Source organism: Hippoglossus hippoglossus, chromosome 11 (assembly GCF_009819705.1).
Source record: "Hippoglossus hippoglossus isolate fHipHip1 chromosome 11, fHipHip1.pri, whole genome shotgun sequence".
NCBI classification, from domain to species: domain Eukaryota; kingdom Metazoa; phylum Chordata; class Actinopteri; order Pleuronectiformes; family Pleuronectidae; genus Hippoglossus; species Hippoglossus hippoglossus.
Window position 1 is genome coordinate 11,310,332 of NC_047161.1, and position 23,559 is coordinate 11,333,890.

The 23,559-nt window shown below is 41.9% G+C and overlaps 3 protein-coding genes across 3 annotated transcripts in view; 1 reads left to right on the forward strand and 2 right to left on the reverse strand.

The window, feature by feature from the left end:
- ctnnal1 (catenin (cadherin-associated protein), alpha-like 1) overlaps nt 1–2,912 on the forward strand; it is a 47,440-nt gene extending 44,528 nt beyond the window's left edge. The window contains exons 17-19 of the mRNA XM_034600043.1: nt 40–159; nt 729–812; nt 1,302–2,912. Coding sequence (XP_034455934.1) covers nt 40–159; nt 729–812; nt 1,302–1,472 — 375 coding nt within the window. The 3' untranslated portion in view covers nt 1,473–2,912. The remainder of the gene's footprint in view (nt 1–39; nt 160–728; nt 813–1,301) is intronic.
- Nucleotide 2,913: 1 nt separating this feature from the next.
- On the reverse strand, nt 2,914–4,992 carry abitram (actin binding transcription modulator). The gene is made up of 6 exons (XM_034600044.1): nt 4,809–4,992; nt 4,620–4,671; nt 3,911–4,040; nt 3,733–3,809; nt 3,584–3,653; nt 2,914–3,436 (listed from the first exon to the last, which is right to left on the reverse strand). Exons 1-6 carry the CDS (start codon nt 4,888–4,890, stop codon nt 3,299–3,301), a joined length of 549 nt encoding a protein of 182 aa, XP_034455935.1. The 5' UTR covers nt 4,891–4,992; the 3' UTR covers nt 2,914–3,298.
- An 8,077-nt stretch (nt 4,993–13,069) lies between these two features.
- On the reverse strand, nt 13,070–17,442 carry sla1a (Src like adaptor 1a). The gene is made up of 8 exons (XM_034600459.1): nt 17,295–17,442; nt 16,786–16,877; nt 15,830–15,929; nt 15,529–15,615; nt 15,210–15,313; nt 14,527–14,658; nt 13,959–14,085; nt 13,070–13,675 (listed from the first exon to the last, which is right to left on the reverse strand). The coding sequence occupies exons 1-8, from the start codon at nt 17,327–17,329 to the stop codon at nt 13,474–13,476; spliced, it is 879 nt and encodes a 292-aa protein (XP_034456350.1). The 5' UTR covers nt 17,330–17,442; the 3' UTR covers nt 13,070–13,473.
- Nucleotides 17,443–23,559: the final 6,117 nt, after the last annotated feature.

Genomic DNA, 23,559 nt, shown 5'->3' on the forward strand with positions numbered 1-23,559 from the left:
CCCTGAAAACTATATATCTCCTCTTTCTGTCTGTTCCAGCTGGTTGATGAGGAAAAGTCTGCGGTGATGACAGAGATGGAGAAACTGGTGGCATTGTGCCAGCAGCTGCAGATGGGGGCCAAGACTCCTGTACAGGGCAAGACTGCCACCTTCCAGAAGGTACCCTCACTACGCCTGTGTGTCTGTCTTTTGGGTTTTGTGTGCACTTGTTCTAAAAATGAATCACCAACTTGTTTTTGCCCCGAGTCTGTTATTTTTGATGTATGAGTAATATCCCGCTGAGTGCACAAAACAGACTCTCTAATTACCTTCAAAACTCCATCCGCAACAACAGACGGGCGTCGGAGAAGTAACCGAACTCACAACAGAGCACGACTAACCGTTTTACTGCATTACAGGCTCTGGCGTGAACTTTGAGTGATCTGCCAGCATTATCGAACACGCGGCGTGAGATTAATGGGCGTCAGTCTGTGAGGAATTAATGAGCGTCTCGGGGCAGGGATGAGCTGCCTTAGGTCCCCTTGTAATGAAGGCGAAGGTTGGAATCAAAAGGACGGGATGAAGGACGCTTCCTCTGCTGATTAATGAGCGTCTCTTTGATATGTATCGGCTCCTGTCTCTCCATCCTGATGTTAACTTCATCACTCATCACTAAAAGTTGTGTGTGTGTGTGTGTGTCTCTGAGGTTTGTGAAGCGATGGTGATGGGTTTTATTTCTTTGTGTTTAGGTGGACTCATCCATTCAGACGACGAGAGGCCTCTTGGCTGTGGTTGTCTCCTTCCTCCCATTCTGTAACAAGCTCAATAAAAAGGTGATCATCTGATATTAATTCATATACATTTAATAGACTGGCATTCAGAAGAGTGCATTCCTCCGCCAAGGACCAAAAGTCCCCTTATAAAAAACACTTTTAAATTCACAATCTACAACATCTACACCAAATTGCCATATAATATCAGTTAACAAATCAGATTTTTTTTCCCCCATTAATTATTCTCTGAGAGATTTAAGGAAAATGTTGAAAAACACCTGATCTCACAGTGTTAGTGATAAAAAAAAAAAAATCCTGGATCTCACCCTGATCTGAATCCACACCTAAATGTAATTGGTTCTTCCCTGACCTAAAACACACCCGTCCATCAAGTTTCGGGGGGGAAATCTGTCCAGCAGTTTTTTCATAATCCGGCTAACTAACAGTGCAGATGGAAACATAACCTTGTTGTATAAGCTGTAAGTGTAATTATCTCTCTATTATACCTGTATTTAAAAATGTGTGCATTCATTTTCTGTCCATTTGCAGTACAAGTCAGAGAGAAGTAGCCTGGGCTCCCCGCATGACTGGAGAGAGAGGCAGGATGTGTCGACACCTGTCAAAGAGGAGGGAGCTCTCAACAGCATGAACAGCAACGGCTTTGGGGTCAAGTCACTGGAGCAGCACATGGCCGGTCTCAACCTGCTGGAGAGCAAATAATCCAGGAAACGGTCGCACACTGATTTGTACACTATTCTCCCTCGGAGCAGCACATAGACCAACTCACCTTCCCGGAGATCCAGGAAATACTTTACTCCCCTCATCCTCATTCACCCACCACGAAGTGGGCCAGAGCTGCTGGGTGAAGGTGGCAGCTTTGGGTTAGTCAGAGTTTGTATTAGGTGTCTGGAGGGTGAATTTATAAGGTTTACAGAAAAAGCAGACCCGAGCTCTCTGTGCCCAGAGGACAGTTTGTTACCTGATGCGCCATTTCCACCCCAGTCCACAAGATGGAGACAATCAGCCAACAGTAAGACTTTGCCATCTAGTATCAAGCCTTTTCTGGCACAAACCTGATAAATTGCAATCACTCTTCATTAAGTTGATAAACTGTTGGTGAACCAGGAAGGAGGTCCACTTAATGTTCAGCTCGGCCATACATGCGTCTTCACTACGTGCCTCTGCGTAAGAAGCCTATTTGCTTTGTGGTGTTCTGTAAACGTGTTGCACATGTTCGCCAAATGGGGGGAAAAAAACAGTGAAATGAAACCCCATCCTGCATGATGTCATCGTCACCAAACCCTTGTGTTCCAGTCTCCTATGCTCATTGTGCCATAGGCTTGTAATGTTGATACTCGTTATGTAATTTTAGCCATTGTGGTACATTCTGTCCTCGATGCACTATAGTTAGCATCTCATGTGCATAATTACTGCATAGTTAAGTATTTTAAAAGTGGATTACACCATACGATTAATATCTAATTTCCATAGGATATAGACCATCCTCCATGTGCCATGTTAGGAAATGCAAAGAAGAAAAAAACAATTTAATGCCAAATAAGATTGTTCTCATGAAGACGCTCAGATCTTCAGCTTGCTCCTAGTATGAAATGTAAAGCTCTTAGTCCTCCAGTGTTAATCACTGGACACAGTTTTATTTTTACCCTGGTTTCTCGGCTGCTTAATCTCATCACTGAGATGCTTTAGGACTTTACGTTATTAAGTTCCTGGGTCTTGTCAAACCACATTCAGTGTCAAGTTATTCCTCACAAAAGAGATGACAGATATTTCTGAACTGGCACCAGTGTCTAATAGAGCCTTGAAGTGTACTTGTTATGAAGACTATCATTGTGAAGCTGCCTATGTATTGAGTGGTATATGGTATGTATAATCTGGTACTTGAATCATATATATATAAATATATAGAGATATATATATATATAGTATGTTTCTTAAGGTTATGACTTTGGTACTAGGGGAGGGTGTTGTAACAGACATTAAGCTTTAGAGATGCTTTGTACTGACTGAGCAGGTATGTTGGGTATTGTAGTGGCTCTACAGATGTGAAGAAATCATAGATCTAGTTTTGGATCATCTATTCTTTTGACAATTGAAAGGCTAAAAGTGACACATAAAAAAATAAACAATATTTTTCTTAAATACGTGTCAGTTGTATTTTTTAATGATTCTACAAAAATAATTCTAACCAATTCATTTTTTTGGTTGCATTTAATTACAGTATTCAGAGAATGTGATTATTTCCTCTTTCTCCTTGTTCTTCAAATTACAAAAAAAACAAACCAAGGGAGCTTCCTCAAACTTTCAACTTCATAAACAAATAAAAGCACTGTTTAGGTCGGGGAGGGCAATGCTTGCATTATACATGAAAGTCTTTTTAGAAGTCACCACAAGTAAATGTCACTTTTCCAGGATGGCATCCACAGTTTTTTTTTTTTTTTTTTAATCCAGCCTGGTGGGAATTGAAGGAAGAGAAACACCGCCACAACAGTTGGTACTTGGAACAGGGGCAGGAACACCGAGCGCTGTCAGGAGGGCTGCGATTCGGCAGCAATTCGTTTGGAGACGATTCTTTCAAAGTCCTCTCTGCTCAGAAGGTTCTCCGTTATGCTCTTGCTCTCGTCAAACTTTGGCAGGATGACGGCGATGTATCCCTCAGTGGCTGGCTGTTCAGATGTGACAAGATCAACACAGTTCGAAACTTGATTAGCTCCGTGTGCATCACTGTTTATTTACATTAAAGATTGCAAAAATATGGGTTATTTAAATCACAGACGGAGGAAGATACGATACCCAGATGTGCACATATTTACCTTTTCCAGCAGGAGTTTAGGTGTTTTTAAAATACTCTCATTGACCTCAAGAAGACGGCCCCTGATGCAGCTAAAAAGATACGATTTGTGAGTCATCGGTACACGTATTATGCAGAATATACATCTAGAAAAACAGACTGTTGCCTCACCTGTAGATCGTGTATTCAGTCTCATCTGAACATGTGATCCTACACAGAGGTGCGAAATCAGTAAGGAACTGTCCACCCTATAATGTGGGGGGGGGGGGGGGCAAAAACAGTTAGGAGGTCCTGAAGATGCAGAAGAACAAGGGTAGGCACATAAATCATCCGTAGCTTTAAGACTTACCCGCTTGGATTTCCCGGACACTTTATTCTTCAGCCGACTGCAGCCATCGCTGATCTGGTAGTTGATGCTCTTGATGGTCCGTCCGTCCTGGAGGATCGGGTGAGTCTCTGCCAATGTGACAACACATATTCTGCAATCACAAATTTAATAAATGAGCCCTTGGAATAAGTTACAAATCTCTTGCGTTTCTTTTTCCATACACTCGTTTGTTGATTCTGTTCATTGAGGTTCACATAAATAATTTGGACAAGAAATTTGTAACAAAGCAAAGCAATAAGGTAATATATAGGAAAACAATGAAATAATAGAAGAGACTCTTATATTCTTTTAAGAAAAAAAAAGCAGCAAAAGCGATGTTAAAAATATTCAGAAATAAAACACATCAGCTAAATAAAGAGGATAAACAGAAAAATAGTGTATCGGCTGGAAATAAGCCCCCATTGTTGTAAACCTTTGTCCTATTTTGAAATTGGAATTTGTCACGTTTTATGTATTTATTTATTTAATAATGCTCCTGATAGTTTGGTTCCCCCACAGACAATAATTCAAAAAAACAAACCCAACCAAAATATCAGGAAATTAACAACTTTACTGAGGAAATACATTTTCCAAAAGCTCATGTATCTCTAACTACACCCAGTGTGAACTTATTTACCCGTTAAAATAAGGACTGATAGTTTATCTGATAGTAAACATGAGCTGCTCTTACCTGTTTGAATGCTGCAGGACGCAATGGTCCTCACACGGTTTCCCCTTCATATCTAAATCAGATCAAGACAATCATTTGAAGACATTCTAGACATTTTTAAATTTCTGTCTCTCCCTGTATGATCAACTAACGCTAGCTCACTTAGCACACAGCTAACACCAGGAGAGGACCAGTCAGGTTGTTATTTACCTGCTCTGTACCACCGCGTGTAGTACCGCTCAATAACTGAGGGCGCAATGTCTTCTGGGTCTCTCTGCTCTGTGTCGTCCATTAAAACTATTCACAACACGACTGTGACAAAACACAATAAATTGAAGAAATGTCTGCTACACCACGACTTGACTTGACGGACCGCTAATGATGTGGCACAGTTATGGTCCGTCATTTAAACTCGCCCGGCAGCTTAGGTTCCGGATGCTTTTCCCCCCCACCCGTTTCCTCCGGAATCGAAGAGGTGAGTTTACGGAAGTTTTATAAACTAATGAAAAACACGAATGAAGTAAATCTGAACCAACTAATAAAATACATGAAGTAAATCTGAACTGACTCCAGCAAATAACTGAAAATGACATGATTATTTCACAAGAGTAAGTGGGCATTTGAACAGAAGGTGAAACTAGTCCAGTTCTCACCTCGTCCTCCTCCTTCAACACAACACAACACAACACAACACAACACAAAACAACACAATGTTTTCTGATGGTTTCCCTTATTCCAGGCCGCATTTCCATAAGGCAGAGTAGACAACCAACTATGAGGGACAACGAATGACATGAAATAAATGAATAAATGCAGGAATTAATAATTAAATACGTAAATAAATGAAAAATAAATACATTATAGTAATGAAAAGGGCATTTTATGTATTTTCACAGGTATTTAATTATGTATTTCTACATTTATTTATAATTATGTCCTTTTTTTGTCCCTCATAGACAACTGCCCCAATGAGCTTCAAGACTCAGACACAACCATGTTTAGATTTATTGCAGCTTTGAGATGCAGAGTTAAAATGCAACATTAGTGGCGTCTGTTCGACATCACGTGAATCCTAATCAAATCTAATCGATTTTATATGATAACAGGCCACAAGGCAGTTCCTGCATAGACTACCTGTGTGTGGTCAACCTGTCTGGTAGAGGCCAGGGCACCGTGTAAAGAAATGTGATTTAAAATAAAACAAAATCATTTTGTTCCAAATAAAAATCTTGTATCTCATAGCAGGTGATTATCTTAATGCTCATGCTGTTTTAAACTGTTATAATGGGATCCATTGTGAGCACAGTTTTTCACAATGCCCACTAGATGTCAGGCTACTGTTAACAACCACAGAATACCTTTGCCTATAGTTTGTGTGATTAAACCAATAGTGTCCTCAGAGGGTCTCAACATTAACATTAACTAACCCTAAACTACAAAAAAATCTCCAAATAAAGATTTGTATGTATTATTAAGCTGCATTTGTTTATGTGTGAAACAGTTAAACACTGTTTAATGTTTGTTGTTATATTTCACCTCACAGTGTAAATGTGGTCATCAGTGTTCAGGCTTCTATCGGTGACTTCTTTCACTTTGCTCTCACGACTCTTACAGACTTACTGTATCAGCATGTTGAGTCTGCATCCCAGTGGATTATGTATTGAAGAGGTCTGAGGGAGACTGGATCCAGGAATGAAGGAATGTTCCCCTCCCTGGATGTGACAAATAGCCCCTCTCTGACCCAGACCAATCACATACCAAACATATCTGGCCCCCGTGCGCGCCTTGCACTCAGTGGACAATGCTGAGGGACACATAGTTGAGGGCATTGGCACGAGGCAGATTAAGTAATGATGACTTCATCTTGGCGGCACAGGAGCGAGGGAGACTAGGCTGGCGTTTGGGGGCACAATGACTTTTCCATGTATCCATTCACCAAGACTTGGAAAGTTTTGCCGTCGAGACCCATCGTAATGTGTTTTTCCATGACCGCTCTGTCTGTGGTAGGCCCGGAGTCTGCAAATAATTCAGAGATGAAACACAACACCATTGTGGAAACAGTGGACACAAAGGGAGGATCCCATAGATATGAAGTCTCGCATCAGGCACATCCAATAAACAATACATTTTTTGAACGTGATTCAACAGCTTCACTTGTGATTTTTTTTCCAGAAATTTCTCACAGCAAACTACTGCTATTAGAACGAGTAGATGCTCGTCCCCTGACTCTGGGAGACAGGAGAAATAGATTGCATTCTGTAAAAACTCCCAAGGATGTTTGACAGTTTCAAATAGTTGAATGAGAGGGAAGTGAGTCCATCCTGTTCACCAGTACATTCCCTCACAGGATGCTGGTATTTGTAGTGTGCATTAGTGTGTTTATCAATCTGTTCATTGCATACATGTTCCTGTCAGTGTGTGTGTACATTCCCAACCGTTTAACTACTGCATGTTGTTGGAATGAAACGCACTCAGTCTCCCCCTCAACTTTGAGGTTCACTCGTTGGCCGTCTGACAGGCGTCTCGAGTGGCTCCAGCTGCACAGGCGTCAGTGTGTGTGTGTGTGTGTGTGATGCACACGCACTGTAGCTCCACGTCAGCTACTGCTACAGCGAGCAGCTCCTCTTCTCTCGCCAGCTGTTTGGCTGTTTGACTCCATGCAGTCTCTCCTTCCACATGGAGGATGTCCAGCTTTTAAACAGTGGAAGCTCCTCTGTGCCAAAGCAGAGCCTGATAAGGGAAAAGAGAAGCTCTGACTTAGAGGGGTGATGCCTGCATGGCTAATCGGAAACCTGTGGTCATCTTATTTGTATTATTTTTAGGACTGGACACACCTAAGTGAAGTTGCAGAGCAGACAATTGAAGATTTCCGGCTTTGTGGCACAGGTTCTGGAGCGTTTCACCAAGGCAGAGGAAATATTTCTTTGCTGTCGTGCAGATGGAGAGAATTATTGCAACAAATGAAATTTCCTTTCCCCAAAGTAGTTCATGTAGACAGGCTATCAGTAACACTCTCAGCAGTTCGGTGTTTAGTAATGGAATTGTATGCAATGCAGACCTGACTTCAGTATCTCGGCGTTGAATTAATGTCTAGGAAAATAGGGAAAGGCATGCAGTACTTTGAAATACCTCCCGTCTTTTTCCTGGAAAGTAACAGGAGACATACACACACACACACACACACACACACACACACACACACACACACACACACACACACACACACACACACACACACACACACACACACACACATCTGCATCTATCATTAAACACACTGAGTAATGTGCTTCCAAAGTGCACATTAGCTGGTACGTACAGTGGATCAGAAGACGTATGTTATTTCAGGGTAGCGCTCGTATCTTTTTTAGGGCTCTCAAATGTGCTGTCGTGTCAGAGTATTTTAGTGAGAGCACATTTAACGCTTTAATGAAAGGACCGATCATACTGTAAGGCCACTTCACATATCTGACTGGTTTTCCCCATGAAGAAGCTTAGTAGGTGATTGTTCCAACATGTAACAGCACAGACCCCCCCCCCCCCCCCCCCGAGCTCCTTTCAGTGAGCTTTACATTCGCAACGTCTGCAGAAGAGCACCACCTCTCTGTTAAGAAGCTGGTCCCGTGTCAAACTATTTCTCTCTGATCTGGAAATCAGCAGCCACAAGTGTGATTAATCACGTCAGAGCTTTTCTGTTATTTCTGGCCCCTGTCCAAAGGCAGCGGGGCCTCAGGCACTGACAATGTGAGTGTGTGTAAATCAATTCATGATCAGCACCTTTTGTCAAAACATATTTCATCAGGGAACTGTTCTACGTCCAGCGGCGCTCCCTCTCTTCACGGACATAAGAACAAATTGATACAACTAATTCAATTTCAACTATTTGTTGTCACATTGGAAATCAAAATTGATGCAATTATCAGATGCGTCACCGTGAACGTTTGCTGCTTAGCTCTCCTGGCTTTTTCTGAAACTAATGCATGACATGCACCTAATGCGGAAGCAGGTGGAGATGCAAATGTGACTTAAAGTGTTAATTCAACAAGACTTTTTGTTTCTCATGGAGAGGTAGAGCGTGGTTTGCAGCTAATAGCTGTCACTTCATTTTCAAAAGACAAATACGAGATTGATATAATCTTCTCATCTCTGCCAGAAAGGCATTTTCCCCAAAATGCCAAACGATGCCCGTAAAGAAACAACAGTTTGCATGAACAATACCCTGAGTGACAGCGAGTTATTTAGACATCTGCTTCAGATAAAGGATATAAAGATATCAGTGTTTTAGATGTGAGTGTGTGTGTGTGTGAGAGAGAAAGGGATTAAATGTCCCTGGCAGCAGTTGTTGTTGCAGGACGCCTCTACTCCCAGAAGTGAAATGCTCATACATCACTGCTGTGCTGTGTGGAGAAGAAGTTTTTCTTAAAAGTTAACGTTTGAGAGACACTGTAGTGACATAATTTTAGCTTTGACCTGTCAAGTGCTTGAACAACAGGAAGTGGTTTTGTTTCAACAGCTGACACACGCGCTACTTTTATTTTCGTCACTCACGCACATTGTGAACAATATGAACTTCCAGTCTGAGAGATAACAACCTAAAAGGGAAGATGAATGTTTCAGTAAGTGAGCCGAGCCGAGCGGATCTGTAGTCATCCATCACGTATTAGTTTCTGTCTGTGACGGATCCATCTCGTGCCAACTCTTCGACCTGGAGCGCATTCATCTTCATTCCCCTCGTCTTCTCTTTCATTTCACTGACTGTGAAGCACTTATTCCTGAGGCTACTTTTTCATGGCTGTCATCGTGCCTACCATTCTCCACAGATACATGGGGTTCAACAGGAGCTGAGGGCAATGGAAAGAACATACATGGAATGATTTACAGGTATTAGAGGTTAAACTTTGGATTCTTACCACAAAGTAGTAAAACATTAAAGTTTATGAGACTCTGAAGAGGACAAATATATATATATATAAGACACCAATTGGGCTTATTTAGGTTGACCAACCATTGAATCTCCAATTAGACACCACGTTGCCTGTGTTCATTATTTGTGAGGAGCCACGTTGCCGACAGCTGCTTGGAATTCTCCTCATGAAAAAAGAGGAACTCTTCACCTCGTGTGCTCGCAGCTCAGCAGCAGGCAGGATGCTCTGGGCTCTAAACTCAGCTGCCAAATTGAATGACACCATAGCCAGGTTGTTCCATTTTATCCAAATATCTGTCCTTTCACTGCTTCCCAGAAGAACTCATTTATGCCTCTTGCCTGACTGAAGTTTTCCAAATCCAAATGTCTTTTTATTCCCGTCCAGCAATATTCTTTCAGGCTTTTCACAATCAACTAAGCTTGGTTCTATCGCTCTGTATATATAGTTCTACTGAAACGTAGAACGCTGCAGCCAGTGGTGATGGAAAGATCCTGACTGGGCACCAAGTTTTTAGGGTAACACACCGAGGTGTTGGACCTGCCTTAGCAGAGGGAAACGCAATGACGCTAAGGTACACAACTGATGATATGTCCCTAATCTCTGCTGGTGGTTGGCAACTTATCATCAAACTAGTGCTGAAGACCTTCAAATGTATATGGGATACTCACCATCTTGTCCTATGTTCTAAAAAGAGTTCAGGGACTATAGCTATCAACAGTGTCACTCAGGTCCAGCTGATAAAGCAGCTGTAACACGCAAAGAGAAAGTGTCCTTATGCAAAAAATATTACAAAAGGTCGTTTGCATATTTTCTCAGCACAAGGAACCTCCCATCCGTGTTCAGCAGTATTTACGAGAAGTGCTCTCAGGAATGGGAGCACACAGAGTCCTGACAGGTCACGTAAGAGCAGCTCGTTCCCTGGCAAAGATGTGGAACTTTTTTTCTTTTGCAACGTTCGGTTTCTGTTTGTTTTCCCCCGGCTCCCTGGACAGCGTTGAATATGGTGTGTGTGCATTGGCTGAGGCCCCTGCTTTCAGCATTAAAGGACATCATGTGTTTTCATGTGCTGTTTCTGTGAGGCGAGTGTTGTGGACAGCATTCTTTGGAAGAGGTTGTTTCACCTCGCCGAGAGGATTTGTCAAATTACTCACTTTACGTCCGTTAAGTTGTGGATTTTCCCAGAGAAATTACATCATTACCATGATTTTGGCACCGGTGGACTATTCTTCAGTTTCTGCCATTGTTGTCATTCCACACCTATTGAGGAAGAGGTCCGAGTTAGAATTTAACGTTGCATCACGTTACGATAATGATCCCCTCCTCCATGTGATGGTGAGAGAAGTGGCTGCAGTTTTAATTAAAGCAGGGAGTGTGTTTTTTGATTGAGCTAAGCAAACATTTATCTGGATTCTAACTAGTGGTGAAGTCAGCGGTTTGGACAGCTGGGCCTCGGGGTGGAGCGAGAGGATGTGACGAGATTAGAAGGAACCTGATTAACAGAAAACAGGCCGTAGGAGGACAATCTCTCTGCATCTCTTAATTTCCTTCATTTATCCCTCACTTTTTTCTCTCTGCGCCTTCATCTCATTCCTGAAGACAAGAGATGCGGACGGGGCCTCTGCTCTCCCTTCCTCCTCTTGCAGGGAAAACAAAAAAATGGCCAGAGTGCAGCGTTTAGGTGTTTTCCTTGGTGCTCACATCCATGGGAACATTGACCAGAATTCAGATGCAGAAACCTCAAATCCCCTTTGTGTCATCTTGAAGCAGGAGTTTTCTCGTAAGACAACATGCTCTGCGCAGGTGTCTGGTTTTCTTACGTCTGAGCCGTAACTCTCCCGCTCTTCGGCCCCACTGAGAGCCTTCGTTCTCCCTGTGTACACACGCAGATGTGTGATGATTGGCAGGGTGACAGGGTATTGTCTTTCCTATCTGCATTGGTGATGGAGGACATGCTCACATGATCTCAGGGAAGAGTTGTTTGGAGTGAATAAGAATGAGCAGATGGGAAATGATGGTCAGAGGGAAAGTTCAGTTTATCTCGAACTTTACACAAGGAGCCTTTGACGAAAAATTTCCCCACATCTTCTCCCTCATTCTGATTCACGATGTGACCATCATCATCTTAAAAACTCCCAATGAATCATTGATAAGCAACAAATTCTCTCAGAGGACCTCCAGCCTTTTCCCACGTCGTCTGGAGGGAGGCTGTCTGATGTGTGGAGTGAGTAATGCTGACTGGACAGCAGTCTCTGCATGGGGCAGCCGTGGTTGTTCCACTCGACACACACACACACACACACACACACACACACACACACACACACACACACACACACACACACACACCCTGCTTGACTTCCCGATATTTTACAACAATTTTAAAACCAACCCAGGCAACTTTTTGGATCCTTCTGTTTAACTGACAAAAAGAAAAAACGCTGAGCTTGACAGGTCACACACAGTTGCCTCATAAACGTGATGAACAATAGCAAAGAAGATCAACAGCCTCGTGGCACATTGGTTTGGGGATGTACGCCTTATCAGACTATCTGAAACTGGTCTCAAAATAGCTCAGGTTTCAGTAAATGTTCCCACGGAAGTTAACCCATCAGCAGTGAAGTTTCACATCCAGCATTGTTGGTTGAAAATGACACATGATCTGTGAACCTGATCCTCACAATCTTTTTCACTCGTGACCCTTTAATCGAAACCAGTGTTTATCTGAAGTGGGTGAAAAGTGATTTCCCTTCTCAAACGGAATATCTAGAATATTTTAGAGGCATTAAAAGGTAAAAAAAAGTGTTTCACACGAAAAAGCAAAGATTAGATAAGGGTCTGAAAAATAAGTATAATTTTGCTTTGTAACACTTTCTTATTTCTTATCCAAGTAATCATCCAGTGAGTCAGTTATGTTGCTGCCACGTATGCATGCAGCCCTTCAGGAGACCAACGCATCTCCTCCAGTCAACTTTTCCTCAAAGACTGACTAAGCTCGCATTGCACCTTAAATCCCTCGACATGTTTATCAGGCTTTGCTCTCTGACTCACATGCAACAGCCACGAGCAGAGAACTAAAGACGAACACACTGTTTATTTAGACCCAAGCTCATGATCTGTTTCCTCAGAGAAGTGGTTACAAATGTTTAGCTCGAGCTGTTAACGAAATCAGAGGAAGTACAAATATGAAAACATCAGAGGAGAGTTTGGTTTTTAGATTTCCACGCTAGTATCATCACCTAGTACTCTATATAATGCCAGAACTTAAAACTGCTCTAATCAATATATAAACAAAAGATCAAATGACCATGTGTATGTGAAAGGGGCTAGAGATGTAATTAATCATTCTTGCTGGACTCTGACATGCTTACAGTACACGTAGTGCTTTTTATACTTTTACATGTTCGGTCCCGATCAAATAAATAATGGTGGAGACCAAAATTGAGGGTTTTTGCATTACACAAACATGACAATTAAATTAAATCCTAATGTTGCTGCATATCTACAATCAATGTACGATCAATGCAAATTCAAACTGTTGTCACAATATGACTTTTAAACCATTCAACATTTATTAACACCACAGGTTTGAATAGGTTTGATGGTTTGAAAGCGACAAAATATAATATAGACATTAATATGACCCAACAGCGCCCACAGTTTACAAGTCTTCTTGATACAATCACATATGACATATAAGACAGTTTCTGGCTCACAGGCAGAATACACACATCACATTTCAATTGCACTGTTGTCCACTGCAACCTAGTTCTTTCTTTATCAGTTCAGTCAAAGTGTCATGCACTTTGCGTTTTTTTGTTGAAGTATGATGATTTGGAATGTTCAGCACAGACCTCTGCTGACATTAGAGCAGTGGTAGATTTCTGAGAAGGATGCCCCCTACTGCCCTCCACTTGAAGCTATTCCAGTTTCTTTGAAGCCCACCGCAGCCTCTAGAAGTCATCGTCAAATTCAGTGTTCGGAAGGCCGCTTTCAGGGATAGCATAGACGGATTTGCTCTTCTTCTTCCTGCTCTTTGCTCGGAAATGCGCAGGTTCCTGATTCTCAGAGAAGGACAAGTAGGCGGCGATGCTGTTTCTGACACCGTAGCTCACCACGTTGTCGCTGCAGCTCTCTGTGCTCACCAGCTGTCTCCTGCAATGACAGGAGGTGTAGACATCGATTAGAACAGAGCAGCTTAGCATTACGAATGTCCTCAAATCTGCAATCCATGTCTACTTTTGGATATTTAATCCAGGTGAATAAAAATCTGCTTCAATATTTAGAAATGTAGATGGAAACAAACCTTATTTACTTTAAATTCTTGCATCTAATCTTGGCTATTACGACATTCAAAACCATCGTAAGCTGACACACAACAAACTACTATCTGACAGAATTATTATGCACCGTCATCATCACCAAGCCCATATTGTACCTGTCTACTTTCTTCCAGTCAAAGTTGCGTCGCATGACAACGGGCGGAGCTGCAGGATCGACTGGTTGAGGGGCCGCGGCCGACAGACAGGGAGAGGTCAGCACACAACATAGGCCATCTGCAGAGTCTGTGAAGGCAGAGGTGGGGTAACTATAACACTGCTCTCTGTTATGTTCCATAACTGCAATAACCTCTGTCACACTCTGTTACTCAAGAGCACACACCAACCACACTTGTGAAGAGGGTATTTGCCCAGAGCAACTGCAATGTTCCAGAAAGCAATGCTAACACTTTTTTTGTTACTTTGCATACTGTATGTCACTTCCTGTTTTGTTCCAAAAATGATTCGTCAGAGCAGGAAATATATTTATAAAAATGCGACCTGATAAGAAACAGTTCCATATGTAGATCACAACAAGTCATTCTCGGTTTATGTGGTTGCACAGAAGTCTGTTTGTGTGCTCGCGTTCAGCTCTACATGTGTCGTTTCACTTATTATTATTATTATACTCTTAGGCCTGTGTGTCTAATTAGTTGTGCTATCTGAAGGGTTTGTGCATCCACCCACCTGAGTAGTGGTTGACCATATCCTCCAGGCACTGGAAAGTGAGGCGGGGGGAGATGTAGTACCAGCTGTTGTCCAGTCTGAAGATGCGATAGTGCTTTATGTTCCTGTGCTTCACTGAGAGTGAATACTGGCCTGAAGGAGACAAACACGCGATCCACTTAATGATATCAAATCAGATTTTATGTATTATCTTCATATTTATTGTACAAGAGATTGATACAGATTTTCTTATCTACATGTAAATAAGTGAATAGCTTTACTATTGTTTGAGCTGTGTTTCTGTTTGAGTATCAAAGGTCGCCAGCAAGAAAATTTGGGCGTGGAGTTCCACTTCGTTGCGCTTTGACCAGCGATTTTCGTGCGTGTACACATTTTAGTTAATGTGATAATGTTTCTGCTGTTTTGTATTACACGAAAAAGTGTTTAGAAAATCTCTCCAATGGAAATCCTTACGAATCTATGTATTCAGGCAGAAATACATATACACATCGGTGAAAACCATTTTCTCATCAGTTACAGACTCAAGATTCACGCACTCTCCTTCAGCAAAAAACGTCTTTTTCATGATTTAAGTCTGATTTAGTGACTTCTTACTTCTCCCCTCTGCCGACCCTTTACTTTCTAACAATTACTGAAACCCAGAGTTTATCCCAAATAAAAAGATGATTGTTGCAGACTCTCACCTCTCTCCCTGCCGCTCTCCCGCACCAGAAATGAACCCACTCTGTTCACAGGTAGAAGCAGCAGCTCTTCGGCCTTTTGCCTCTCCACCCCCTCAAACAGCCACCTGACACAGGAAAAACATGAGTCACAGATCAGATTAACCGCTGAATATTTTCCAGTTTACACCACTGAAACTGTCACATGAATCATAACTGATATCTCGGGCTATTATATCTCTTAGGTACAGTGGTGAAGAAATATTAGGGATTTTTTTGTACACTAATACAAGACCAGCTGTAGACCAATACTAGAGGATAGTATCAGTATTATTGAACTTACCCATGATAGACTTTTGCCGCATGAGTGTTGGGTATGTAGTTCTCCTTCCCTGTTTGGACGGAGCGAACCCTCCACCAATAAGCCTCCCTGACCAATGAAAAGAGGCAAAGAGGAATCAACAGTTGACCTTTTGTGTGAGCACTTCTCCATACTGTGTGAGAGCTTCTCCATACTGTGTGAGAGCTTCTTCGCTGGTTCTATTTCCTCATATTTATTTGTGATCTTCTGTCTGAAAAATGCATGTCCGGGTTCAGAAAGCTGGATTCTTTTTAAACAAGAATGCAAAAAAACGTGATCGTACTGTGCGAGGACGTGGAGCTTCTCCCCCATCCGGTAGATGGGTTCGCTGATATCAGGAGACGGGTAATCCTGGAGCACCACCACCGTGTTGTCCTCAGAATCTGCCAAGAACAATATTTATGCCATTTACAAACAGACACACGATGTTTCACAGACTTGATTTGGAAATTCTAAAAAACAGACCCTTATCAGAATTTTGTGCCAATTAATTTGAGTGTTTGTTTGAATTTGTTCTCAGTGTAATTTACTCTATTATGACATTCCTGATATGATCAGATTAACAAAGCTGTGCATGTTGCAAAGCACGTAAACACTTTCTGGCAACCAAGAAGTCAGTGAACTTCAGTGCACAGATGGTGCAAAGCACATTTCTTACGACATTTGTTATGGACATGAACTCTGTAAATGCTACAAGTACTTCCACCTTTTCTGATGCGTCACTACTTCTTCTTGCTTCAACTTAGAAACTACATTCCAACTTTCAAATGTTCAGCTCATATAGATTTCACACTTTAAATATTTTATATTCTATATACAGTATAAATATTTCCTATTGAAATGAATGGGCAGAATGTTCGTGTCTTCTAAAAATGTCACCACTTTGAAATGCAACTATTGCAACACATTTCCAGCTAGAGAGTTCATTTAAGCTTTAAAGAGATCGCAAGGGTTTTGGCATATTTGTATATTTTTTTGTTTAGTTTTTACGCCACCAGTCACCCCACACACTCTATTTAAACACTTTCACACACGCACAAAATGTCTACAGCTGCAAAACTTGAACTAGGACTTTTTGTTGACAAATCATCTCACAAGCTCTCCGGACCCGTTTTTTGACTCCATACACTGAAGGTTCTTCCGCCATTCTCAAACTCTTCACACTACTTCAGCTGCTTCAAACAAATTTGAAGCAGCTGAAGCTTTTGTAGTGAAGTCATCAAGGATTTAAAAACTTACTCTTTTGAGAGCTGTCTAAGCTCTCAGTGTCGAGCTTGTCGCTGGCGATCCCCCCTTTCATCATGTTCCCCATCCTCCAGATGGGCTCCAGCCTGAAGTGACAGCAGAAAGACAGAGAGATGTAAATATGCCAATCAGGTGCATTTTCCACTCGTATAACAAGCTGTAGTTGTTTCCATACCGCTAAACTTCTCTCTGCCTCTACACCACAAAGTTTGTAACTTCCTAAAAACTCACAATTGCACGATGTCCCCAAGAGACTCATTGCAAAATGGGACTGCTGCGGTTAGATGTGTATGTTTCTATTGCAACATCGAGTTCTGTTTAATTTTCAAAATTCTACAATAGCGCTTTCAAATTGCAAAGCATGGGTCATTTTATATTATGATTCATCAGAATTACACATGTGTGTGCGTGGATTTCAACAGAGGCTTACATCACAGTGTTCAGTTGGACAGGATGGAGAGTCGACAGTTCCCTCTGTACAGAAGTGAAATATGAGCACCTACCTGTTGGATTTATAGTTCGCCTGCTGCGATGGCATCAAGTGTGGTACGAGAGATGATGGCCCGAACGGGGCATGGTGGCGGTGTTTGGTACTAGAGAAGTACCATGTTCACAGAAGTTTACAAGAATGACCCGTCAGAGAGTGTGGCGACAGCTCTGCATCTGACTGCAAACACACTTCCTGTATTGAAATGAGGAAGAGGGCCAGCGCAGGTTTTGAAAGAGGAGCATGCTAATGCCACATACTGCCACTGTGGTTATCTATAAAAATATGTTATATCCATTTCTAGAGTTAGAAAGAAGCAAAAGTAGAAAATGAAGAAAATGAACCGGTTCAAGGAAGATATTCTGAACACTAATGTGATTTAAAACTTATTTTGTGGTTTTTGATTGATATCCCATGGCTTCATGGCTTGATTAAATAAAAAAAACATTGATCTCCATCATTTTTACATAATCTTTATTGAATTTTTTGCAGCTAAGTATTTTTGAGTCCTGTTTTTTGCCAAAGCTAACAAATATCCTTTTATTTTGACAAAATTTACAGCCCCTGAAAATGTAGGTCTGTGCTCCTAAATCTTCTGTGTAACGTTTTGTCGGCCTGCTGCCACTGTGCTGACAGTGCAGACCCAAGATATCATTTTAAATGTCTCCCGTAACTCTCCGTTTGACATTTATCAAGTTCAACTCTCGTATAAGGACGGAATGAGTAAATCTGAAGCCTCAGATCCCTGGTTACATAACAATATTCCTTTGTGACACACTTTACGACTCTCAAGGCAACTTAGCTCATGTATTTTCCATATTAAAAGCTGGATCAGTCTCCTGCACATCGAGGCCTCTTTCTCCTGCCACCTTTCACTCTCCGAGTGCACAAATGTGAAGGAAAAGCAAATTGGAGACAGAAGAAGATATCAGTCTGAGAAAAAATCTCACATGAGAGTGATTAGAGTTTTATCAGACAAAACACTGAGCTGGCTGTTCCTTTTGTTGGCTTCCTGCTGTGTGTGTGTGTGTGTGTGTGTGTGCGTGTGTGTGTGTGTGTGTGTGTGTGTGTGTGTGTGTGTGTGTGTGTGTGTGTGTGTGTGTGTGTGTGGGTGTGAAGGAGCGGAGTCATTACAGACATATACATATTCCTTTGAGGGAGAACACAGGAACCAGACATCACATTCCATCTAAACTGAACTGTTGCTAAACTGTGCGTCAGACTGAACTCGAATGTTTCTGCTGCTCTGGGAAGAATAAAAAAGTGACTGTGGCTTGGTGGGTGGTGACTGGTGTCTGATGCCAGGACTCAAACTGTTGTGGCTGCAAAGAAGGAAGGAAGTCTTCATCGGCTTCAGATGAAAATAACTATACCGCCAACGTGTAGATGGTGTGGGGTAAAGACCTCACATTTCTATCTTTACAGCAGAATTTGCCGTATTTCCTGTGGTCAGATTCATACATTTTTAGAACGTTTCAAAGTAGGTTTCTCTCGTACTTCAGCCCAGATACAAGAAAAGAACGAAGTTGTCCCACATGCTGCTAGAAAGCCATGCAGATTTTGGTTTCATTTTAAGTTCATACCTTTTTGCCAACATAACTGTCTCTGTGTGAAAGGTCCCTTTTAAATAACTAAGTACTCAGTAGAGCGCATGCTTTCATCAAGGCCCAACTGTCCCACAAAGTGAGTTATTAACTTTCATGGGTATAATCCACTTTTAACAAAGTTCAGCATTCATATCTAAATAGTAAATAAATGACAAAGAAGTGCACGTGTAAGAAAACAGAAATAAGTCACCATAGAAAGAAAGAAAGGCAAAGCATAAGTTTAATAACTCGACAGTAACACTTTTAAACTCTGTATTTGAGCACACGGGGATATTAAAGAACTCGGCTCTTTACTCTGGAACATTTTCTTCCTTGACGACGGAGCTTGTTTTATTTTCTGTTTTTCTATTCAGGTCCTGGCTCTTGTCACTGAAACGCACCAGGACCATGTGTCTCTTTGAATAAGTCCCTCGCAGACATAACACAGGTGAAAGTCAACCAGTGGAGCCGTGCACACTGACCTCCAGCTCAATGGACTCTTTGTTGGCTGGAGATGAGAAACGTATTCCTCAGTTATTTTAAGGTAATTGATCGAGACCTCCTCCCATCTGAGTTTCCTCTATTAGCCCGGTGTTTATTTGGCGAATTGCATGAATGAAGATTTGAAAATATTATCTTTTCCTTTAGATCCTTGTCTTGAGCGAATACAAAAAGAATGTTAGAAATACCTTTATTCACAAAATGCTCATGAAAGCAGTGGAACAGGTGTGAGCAGGTCTGCAGGCTCATATTTACCTGTCATGTGGAATTGTTAAAGAGCCTCTGAGTGATTGATGTCTCAGTTCCCAGTTTATTACACATGTAGGAGAAGTTGTACGCTCCACCTTTGAAGACAGCCATGGATGTTTTGAGCACTTTTTCTGGGCAACACATAAAGACAGATTCTCTCTCACCGTGCCTGGCATGGGCCGCAGTTGCCGGTGGCTGTTGTTGAGCCCGAGTCTGAAAGTGTATGAAGGATCCAAGGAGAGGTGATTACCACGCCCTCTGTCTAAAACTGCAAAATTACTGGCTGTAAAAGAATTTCCGTCATTCTTTATTATTTCTAGGAGTCTAAACCAAGACATGCTGGCAAAAGGTGAGTGCCACTATTATAAACCTCTCCTCGGCTCCTCTTTTCCTAAAAAACAATACACATTCCACACGCTCGGACACCGGTAGTTAGCCCTCATGTGGTTGTTGTGTTCACTGGCTGCAACGAGCAGTGTCTAAATACAGAAGCACGGCTGACCCCACTGGACACGAGACCACAGGCCTGAGAGGAACCGGGCGTGTGTTGGCTGCGCGTGAATGTATCTCGACCACAGTTTTATCCACAGACTTTGTAGGTTTAAAAGCCCTCTGAGGCCAAAAATACTTATATATATATATATAAAGAAGCCCCAAAATCCTCAAGCAGTTAGCCTGTAATTATTAATGCAAGGCGGTTACTGTATGCGGGTCATCCAGGCATCTGGAGCATCTTATCCACCAAAACCATCTGCGCAAGTGATCAGCCCTCCCTGCTTCTCACATCCATTAATGCATTCCTCCGAGCTCTCAAAAAACGATCCGTCTGAATAATCCTCTGATGCATTTTGGCACCAGTGTTATTTCTCTTTTCCTTATTTAGTGTTTTGAAATAGCTGCAATAACGTTTTTTGTTCCCCGAGCATCATTCCGAATCCTTTGGGGGATTTTAATGGGAACGTAATTGGATGAAATTGCATTAAGAAATCTGAGTCATTACCACGGAGTTGGTGAGGAGGAAGAGCACAGAGGTCTTCGTCCTCTGTTCAGTGTTTCATGGCAGCGAAGCACGAGCAAACCTCCTCAGTGAATCAACAATCAACAACTTTCAGACCTGAAAACATTTCCAGACCTGAAGCATTCATTCCAGTCTGCCGCATTAATGAGACCTTACTTAATGGCTTCGGAAAATATTGCTCATGAGAATTACATCACTGACATCACTGTGAACCGCGACCACCATTAAAAAGAATCTGGTGCAGGGCAGAGTGATGACACTCAGTTAAGTGGAGGCTCTTCACGGAGCTGTGGCTGCAGGGCCTTCAAACATATACCCAGAAGAAAAGTAGTAAATCACACATAAGTGCCGCTGTGATGCTACGCTGCCGTCTCATTCATAAACCTTGTTTGATGCTATTTACGCTTGGATTGTTTTCAGCATTTAATGTATTTAAAGCCTGTAATCAAGTCACTACATAATGGTTTTAATTGTTTAAGGGGAAATCCGCCATTTATAAAATCGCCCTCACTTCCGTGAGTGGAAATGATCACAGGGAACGATGGAGCACGTAATTCCAGTGTTACTGTCTTTTCATTTTTTCCCTCATTGATACTAACCTCAATGCACATTGTTCACTCTCCCACAGCTGGATCAGAGCTGTGTTCATTTGGTGCTACTGCAAACCAAACAGTTCCTGCTTCAAATTAAAAGCATTCAACAAGTAAAATACCCCAGTGCTGGATAAAACAATTAGTGGCGATGGATGGTTGAACTCAGATAATTTTGGCTGTTCCTTTTCAGTCCACTACTATACATTTGTATTTTGCATATTCTGTATAAATCTGCTTTTTATTTTCAATTATTGTCATTACTGATCTCACCACTATTTATTGACTTCATGTCCTCCTTTTCTAAATTCCATTTTGTTTGCCGCACTGTTGTTGTCGTTTTATATGTTTGTTACATCCTGTCTGTTCTAAATTAAAAACACGTTTTAAAACAACATGGAATTTGTTGTAAACGGGTGCTTTAGTTGCTCCTCCTTTGCTCGGCGAGTTTCTGCTGGAGCATAAAGACCCGATGGACAGAAAGCAGATACAATTAGAAGGGCAAACGTCAGAAAACATGTATTTAATATGTTCAATAATGTGCTTCCATGTGGTTGAGGGATTTGCCAGAAACGGATTAAAAACAGCAGACGGCTACATACAGCAAAACCTGAGAGATCCTAACTTTTTGCCTTGAATATGGGCCCAGCTCAAAAACACAGCAGATCCTACATTTCCCACAATGCAGTTGTGTGTACGATGTCTTCTAAACTCCAAGCACCAGCTGAGAAGTCATCGAGGATTTTGTTGCCTTACACTTTACGGAGCTCCCTGCAGAGCCACCGGACACGTAACACAACAGTTTCCGCATGACGTGTCCACTCACTCACTTTAATGTGTGTAATGTGCAACGTGCCACTTGGAATCTCAAAGTCAGTAACATTACCTGAGGGTTACTCTCGGACACATATCACACCGTGCACCCATTAGTGGATGAAGAGCAGTCTTGTGCTAATTGCATCATTAAACCGAGCGTTCCTGCGCTGCAGCGTAAGGTGTGCAGAGCGGAGAGGGAAAGTGTTCCTCGTGTCGGAGCTTCACTCAACCCCTGTAATCACTGATTCCTTCAGGACCACCTGCGTTTTTTGACAGCCCCGCCCACCACCTCCACGTGCACACTTCACGCTCACACATGCACACATCAGGGATAATGCCAGCCTTTACATCCAGGGCTGGGTAACGATCGGTTACCTTGCCAGCCAGCACTGCCAAGCCCATAATGAAAGTCTGCATCAGCGGGCCCCAGTCACTCCCTCCACAGATCCAGATGGGAGTTCACCGCTTATCGCTGCGTCAGCATCTATTACCTAGTCATTACAGGCCGGTGAGCTATTTTCATGATGCATGTTTTCACTGTGCACCTGTGAATGTACATGCACATGCACATGCACACACACCCCCTCACAAAAGCACGAGGCATACTGCTGTTTTTAAGACATATAAAGCCCCCCAAAAAAACCAGAGCCAGATCTTATAAAGACATTAAAGCTGCAGTCAGCTGTGGTGTAAGCATGCGTTTGCTCACTGGATACATGTAATGACCGATGTATGATTGTGTGAAATGTATTAACTCACAGTCCGGAGCAAACTGTGTCGAGCAGATTTCATGTTTGTTGACGAGCTCGATAGAAGGTTCTATTTTCTGGCGCTGTAAAGATCTTAGTTAAGTAAAATCTCAGTATTTACTCATATTCTCATATCTTACTCAGTGTTCAGTTTAGTTAGGATGTGAAAACGCACTGAACCAGATGATGATACTTTTCAGAAAAAACTAAAGCCATGCAACCGCTGCACAACAAATAATAACAAACATCATTTTCCGTTGACTGGATTTCACAATCCTTCAGCTTGTGCAGACACTCCAGGCAGGTCAATTGTTTTATTACTTTACTAAGAAACAATCCTCAGTGAGACTGTGGAAATGAATGTCCAGCTATTCGTAAATTTCTGGTCCAATTACTTTCGAACCATTACTGAGCTAAAGAATATCCTGCTATGGAGCTGGACTGTCTCACAGACTGAGAAAGGCTCCAACATCACACACTCCTGTTTGTTTGGAGAGAAAATGAACGAGCTGAAATGCAGACTGTGATAATGGACATGCAGCTGGTGTGGTTGAAAGATTTAATATGCGTGAAATAAATGTGTTTTAAATAACACACACACATAAAACTTTACAGGCATAACTAGTCATAAACTGCATATAAAGACTATGTAGCTTTGGAAAGAAGAAACAAATCAATCTTCCAAATCAGTTTGACTGTTTTGATGCTGCTACAACTTTATTTAGTCCAGTATAATTATATATTATAACAAATATATTATACATAATTATCT

Excerpts from the sequence above, each read along its gene's own strand:
- sla1a (XM_034600459.1), bottom strand. The coding sequence starts at position 17,329 with ATGCCATCGCAGCAGGCGAACTATAAATCCAACAG. Across the intron at positions 15,616-15,829 it reads AAGCTCCACGTCCTCGCACA|GGAGGCTTATTGGTGGAGGG; the intron begins GTACGATCACGT and ends TTCATTGGTCAG. Across the intron at positions 14,086-14,526 it reads TATGGTCAACCACTACTCAG|ACTCTGCAGATGGCCTATGT; the intron begins GTGGGTGGATGC and ends CTGCCTTCACAG.
- abitram (XM_034600044.1), bottom strand. The coding sequence starts at position 4,890 with ATGGACGACACAGAGCAGAGAGACCCAGAAGACATTGCGCCCTCAGTT. Across the intron at positions 4,041-4,619 it reads GTCCTGCAGCATTCAAACAG|AATATGTGTTGTCACATTGG; the intron begins GTAAGAGCAGCT and ends TTGTGATTGCAG. Across the intron at positions 3,437-3,583 it reads CTAAACTCCTGCTGGAAAAG|CCAGCCACTGAGGGATACAT; the intron begins GTAAATATGTGC and ends ACATCTGAACAG.